Source organism: Carcharodon carcharias, chromosome 14, assembly GCF_017639515.1.
Source record: "Carcharodon carcharias isolate sCarCar2 chromosome 14, sCarCar2.pri, whole genome shotgun sequence".
Taxonomy (NCBI): Eukaryota; Metazoa; Chordata; class Chondrichthyes; order Lamniformes; family Lamnidae; genus Carcharodon; species Carcharodon carcharias.
This window is the reverse complement of record NC_054480.1, coordinates 66,106,006-66,112,175: the sequence shown is the minus strand read 5'-3', so window position 1 is coordinate 66,112,175 and position 6,170 is coordinate 66,106,006. Positions and strand designations below refer to the sequence as shown.

The window sequence follows — 6,170 nt, the reverse complement described above, 5'->3', positions numbered from 1 at the left end:
GTTTAAAATGATTTGGAGTGTCACTTCCTTCCCAAGAAATCTCATACCTCGGAGAATGGCAGGAATACTGAGGAGAATCAAAGTGAATTCCTGAGAGCTGTGGCACACCTTGGTTTGGCATCAGAAAAAGTGAAGAAACCCTCAAGATCCTGGAAAGTATAGGGGAACCACTGGGTGGAAATATAAACAGAACAGGTCACCTGTTTAGATTTTCAGGCCTAAAGATTAAGGTTTTATGAAATAAAGTGTTCCCTCCATTATCTCAATCCCAACCTCAATCAGACCGTCCCTAATCTACTCTTCTGTAAAGTGTAGTTCCAACTCTTTTAGCCTATGTTGATAACTAAGATGTTTTATATTGAACGTTATTCTAGTGTCCCTCCTCTGCACCCGTTCTATAGCCTCTATATCAGCCACCATGTGAGACCAAAAGTGGACACAGTACTCTAATTCAGGCCAAACCAAAATCCATTTTTTATTTCAAAAGAACATTCCTTGGATCATTTTAAAGAACATAGAAACAAAAGATACTTCTGCAGGGCTGCATTTTGACCAGCGAAAAATGATTAATTGAGTTTACACTTCTAAGTATTCACCAGCATTTGACAATGTATAGTGACAAAGTTAGTGATGAACTAACACATATCCAGGCTTGGAATTTGTGCTTCATAGTTTTTGTCCGTTAAGCTCCGTCTCTTTTTGTTTCCTTTATTCGAATTGTTATATTATTGTAGTTATTTGGAAAACATTATTTTTTAGTAGTTTTAATTGGCCTGGAAAACTCATATCCAAACTCTTCCCTTCCTCTCCCACCACCAAGCGTCAAAGAAAATTCCTGCATACGTGTCAAGGGCAAAGGGTGAAACTAAGAGACACAAAGAACGTCCATTAAATAGCATCATTATTTGTATAAATGCATTTCACCATTAATAATCCGAGTTGGCACCAGATTTTACCGGCCCACACAAATTGTAGGACTTGTCCACACAACGCCCGGGCTGATCTGCCAGCAAACACCAGACACACGGTAAAAGGAACAGCAAAAGAGCGTTTTATTTAAACTATTTTTACTTCATGTTGGAACTATAGAGTCCGAGTTTATTGATAATGAACTTGCTCTGTACAAGACTAAAGTTTCAGTTCAATTTTTTCGCTGTTTGATTCCAACTTTTGCTCTGGATTGATTCTTCTCTGCCGAGCTCTCTCTCATGTGTCTGGTTTTCCTGCCCTTCTCCCTCTGAGTCTTTAATTTCACCTAGCCTTCTTTCTCCCCGCTCTCGCCTTTATTGCCCGCTTGTGTTCAGCCCCATTCCTGTCCTGCCGCCCTTGGGCCAGTCGGTGTCAGTGCTCAGCAGCGCAGGAGAAAAAAGAGAGCAACGTGAAGGAACAGCCCTATCCCGGGAACTCGCTGCAGAGTCACGGAGCCGCCCAGCAGCAGCTTACCAGCTGAAAGTTCACTGCGAAACTCCCTGCCGTGTCTGCTCACCGCTGGCAAACGAGTCAAAAGTTACTTCAAACGATTGCAACCTCTCCTAACTTTTTACATTTTTTCGCTGGCCAGTGGAAAGGATTGTTTCTCACTCTATCTGAGAGTCCAAGTCACTGCGAATCCTGAGGGAGCTGACATTGAACATTTGGCTGCTTTGTAGTTTTGTGCAATACGAACGGGCCGGGAATCTGAGTGGCGCCATCGAGAACCAGCAGCGATTTTTTTTTCCCCTTCTCCGGAGATACGCGGTGCGAGCAGTCGAAGTTTGGCTCAGTTCACAAAGCTCAGGCTCCTTGAATTCCTCACTGCTCGAGGGCCTCACTATTTGCGGGATGTTGGGCAACCTGTCATGTATAGAGTTCATAATATGTAACCCGGCCACTGGTTTCTGATTATTTGTATCTTCAAGTTAAAGGTACCGCAGTGTCTTCATGGGAATGTGTTTTGAGTTTCGACAGAGGAGCTATTGGATGTTTACTGTTCCAAACTGCCAGAGAGGCACTTTGGATTAGGAATCATTTTTGCTGCATACCTGTGACAAACATAAACAGGCTTTCTGAATGCTCTTTTCTCGGTCCTCCACTCAAAGTCAAATGTTTTCTTAATAAGATTTTGTGGCACCATTATTGAGAATGTGGTTTTCCGAATGCCTCAGTGGGGAAATCCATTCCATAGTGCGGTAGTTAAATCATTTACAATAGCTGCTTCCTCAGTGCCCTGCCCTGATCTCAGTTCCCTGGCTGGGAACAGTGTGATTTGACCCAGGGTAGTTTGGCCAACATTTATTGCCCATCCCTAATTGCCCTTCAGAAGGTGGTGGTGGGCCGCCGCCTTGAACTGCTGCAGGCCATGTGGTCTACATACACCCACAGTGCTGTTAGGAAAGGAATTCCAGGATTTTGATCCAGTGAAGGAACAGCAATATAGTTCCAAATCAGGAGGGGAACTTGCAGGTGGTGGTGTTCTCCTGCATCTGCTGCCCTTGTCTTTCTAAGTGGTAGAGGGTTTGGAAGGTATGTTACTGCAATTCTCCATCCCCCCACACAACCCACAGGTTAGTACAGTAAGTCACTGTGATATCCCCAGGGTAGTATGGTATGTTACTGTGATTCCCCAAGGAAGTATGCTTTGTTACTGCGATTCATACCCAGCCCAAGCACAGGGTAGTATGATAGGTTACTGTGATTTCCCAGGGTACTATGGTATGTAACTGTGATTCCACCCCCCTCTCCCACCAGGATAGTATGGTATGTTACTGTGATTCCCCCAGGATATTACGGTATATTACTGTATTTCCCCCCAGGGTAGTACAATATGTTACTTTGATTCCCCTTAGAAGAGTATTGTATGTTACTGTGATTTCCCCCCCAGGATAGTATGGTATGTTACTGTGATTTCCCCCCCAGGATAGTATGGTATGTTACTGTGATTCCCCCCAGGATAGTATGGCATGTTACTGTGATTCCCCCCCAGGATAGTATGTTATGTGATTGTGATTCCCCCAAGGTATTACAGCATGTTACTGTGATTCTCTCGGGGTAGTACAGTATGTTACTGTGATTTCCCCCAATAGTACTGTATGTTACTGTGATTCTCCCCAGGATGTTACGGTATCTTACTGTGATTCACCCCAGGATGTTACGGTATCTTGCTGTGATTCACCCCAGGATGTTACAGTATCTTGCTGTGATTCACCCTAGGATGTTACGGTATCTCACTGTGATTCTCCCCAGGATGTTACTGTATGTTACTATGATTCTCCCCAGGATGTTACGGTATGTTACTCTTGTTCTCCCCAGGATGTTACGGTATGTTACTCTTGTTCTCCCCAGGATGTTATGGTATGTTACTCTGATTACCTGGGGTAGTATGGTATATTACTCTGATTTCCCCCCTGGGTAGTACGGTATGTTGCTGTGATTCCCCCATGGGTAGCATGGTATGTTACTGTGATTCCCCATGAGTAGTACGGTATGTAACTGTGATTCCCCCCATCGTGTTGCATTATTGTAATTCACTCCTTAAATGGAACAGGTAACTTTCACTCTGTGTTTTATGTTATAATATTCCTTCTCAATGTTTGCTGCCTTTCCTGTCCACTTTATAATGACGTTTGAATTAGTTATGGACTTCACCTTCGATGTACTGTGACGCTCTATAAGCATTGACTAGGAAAAGTGTCTTAGTTTTTCTCATGTGCCTTGCAGAGTTTGGCATGGCATCGAAAATCCTACGCAGGTTTCAAAAGAAGGTAAGAAAAGTCAACACAACAGAAGAATCAGCAGAAGATTTTCCTGAAAGATCAGAACTTGATGATGACACTGAGGGATTATCTGCACGTCTGAGTGGAACATTGAGTTTTGGAGATGCAGATGTGACAGATGAGGACTATGCCGAAACAACTGCAACAAACAGTGACCCTGACTTTTTACACAGTTTTGAGAGTGATGGATTTGAATATACAGGTAAATATTCCTTTTAAAAATTTGGAATGTCAGTTCTTAAAATTCCAATTTTTCATGCCATTGTTATGGTTACTACTAAATAATATAACAGCATACACCATGCATATGAATATTTTATCAGTTGCATTTAAACTTAGCACTGTGAACCGAACCATGAGAGTACTGAACAAAGTTATTACTGAAAAAGCCATTTCATAAATTTAGTGGGTTTACAGGGAGAAAAATTGAATAGATTTTGAATCTATTCAGTTAAAAAAATGAATAGATGATATCACATATTCATATGATGGAGCTGATCTGAATGACAGGTTGAAACATTGATTTTTGGGGTGGGAATAAAGCAAAGGCTCTGTGTTTACTGTTATATGGAGTAAATCAGACAGGAACTTGCAGCATTGGCATAAATGCAGTTAAACGCTGAAATCCAGAAGTTGCTGTCCGAATTGTTTTGTGTCTCCACAAGCTTCAGTACTCTAGCACCTCCCAGAGAGAGTCAGCATGAAAATGCATGAAATTGTAGTACTTACCCATTAGATACCCAATGATCCCTTAGAAAAAGTTAAGGTTTGCCCATTCAGGTATAGATGAATTACGAATGGTCTGATAAGTATGAATTATTGCCATTTAACCTCAATGCACTGAAAATTGACTTTTACTAGTATGGTGTTTCATTCTTTTCATATTTAATTATTGTTGGGGATTTGAAAAACATTTTTTAACCTTTGTTCTTTTATGACTCTTAATCCTTTCTTTGTTTCTTCATTTCACTTTGTGTATATGATTTTACATTGCATTAAATATTCTGATTTATACTTCCTAGTTTAGGCTCTATGGTAGAATTCAGGCCATTGCTACTGGAAAGATGGTGTTCGAGCCCATTAAACCATGTGTAAGGTTACGCATCAGTCGACCATCACCAGGAAATACTCCTAAGGGCTTACAATGGTAACCCCATGCCCACTGCACAGTCAACCGTCCCCCACCCCCCAATTTCCGTTAATTGGCTGGTTGACACGTGATCGCGTTCGTTGGGCCACAGGAGACCCATGCCAGACTGCCGCCGCCCTCTTGACACAGCGTTGGGAGCAACAGCGCCACGATTAAATTCCCCCCCTCCCCCCCGGGGCTCAGTCAGCTTTCTGCAATCTGATTAGTTGAAGGGACACATTGATACTTGCGCTGTTCACATGTGTCCCAAATGCCCTGTCAATAGTGCGTGCTAAAATGACTCTCTAACTGGCATAATTTGCCGCACAACAGCCCACTCAAATTTCACCGCTGACCACAAGGCCAATATGCCTTCAAGGTAAAGCAATATTTGGATGATTTATAATTCCTCAAGTTACTGATTTGAAATTGTGGCAGATTATCTGAGTGTTATTGTCTGATCTATACAGTGATTTTATTCAGTCCCATTTTTTTCTGGCATTTCTATCTGTCATTGTGAACTCATAGTAGTTTCCTACTGATGGTTCTGACACTATTATGTCAGTGAGCGCTAGAACCGATAGAGCATTATTGGTGATGATGTACTGACATTCATGCTCAAGGATTAACAGTTGTGATAGCCTCATAATAATTTACAAGTTTATTTTTTGTTGGAAATGTGTTACACATTGGTGAGCTGCACAGACTTGAGCATGAATTATTAGCACTATTATCTTCTGTTTAAGGAAAAATGGAGGAAGACCATTGCTACTACTGGCCTCATGTCCTTTGCAGTTTGTTGTACAATGACAGGCTTAGTGAGCTCATATATATACTGCTCTGCCTCATTCGAAATTAGTGCAGTGCAGGAAGGGCTGGGTAAGTTGATTTTTTTTTTAAAGCGAAAGATAAAATCATGTATAGGAAGGTCTTACTTCTGGACTCACCTCTATGTTTTAAATAAAAATATATATGAACAATAGACAGTATTTTACTATTTAGGTTTCTCTCAAGTTAGGGCTTTTAGTAGATCATTTAGTACATTTAATAATTTCTTATTTTTGAAATATATAGTTGTTCTAGCCCAAACTCTCTTTCAGGGACAGGAGAAGGATTGTTGGCATACTATATAATGCGTCCTCCAAGTATTTCCACTGCCCTTAGTATGAAAAAAAATGCTTCCTAATTTCATTTTCAAATGACTCCTTGATCTAGATTCCCCCGCAAGAGCAAACAACTTCTCTGTGTCTACTCTATAAAATTGTTTTAGCATTTTAATCACCTCCATT

General features: G+C 41.3%; 1 protein-coding gene across 3 annotated transcripts in view; it reads left to right on the top strand.

Moving 5' to 3' along the window:
- Positions 1 to 885: 885 nt before the first annotated feature.
- Positions 886 to 6,170, top strand: part of snx21 (sorting nexin family member 21) — a 49,651-nt gene continuing 44,366 nt past the window's right edge. Inside the window, exons 1-2 of one of the 3 annotated variants that reach the window (XM_041204144.1) lie at positions 886 to 1,027; positions 3,697 to 3,954. In XM_041204144.1, the coding sequence (XP_041060078.1) occupies positions 3,705 to 3,954 (250 nt within the window). In that variant the 5' untranslated portion in view covers positions 886 to 1,027; positions 3,697 to 3,704. Of the gene's footprint in view, positions 1,028 to 1,373; positions 1,905 to 3,696; positions 3,955 to 5,627; positions 5,761 to 6,170 lie in introns of those variants that run through there. The other 2 variants (XM_041204143.1, XM_041204145.1) reach the window with 2 other exon arrangements.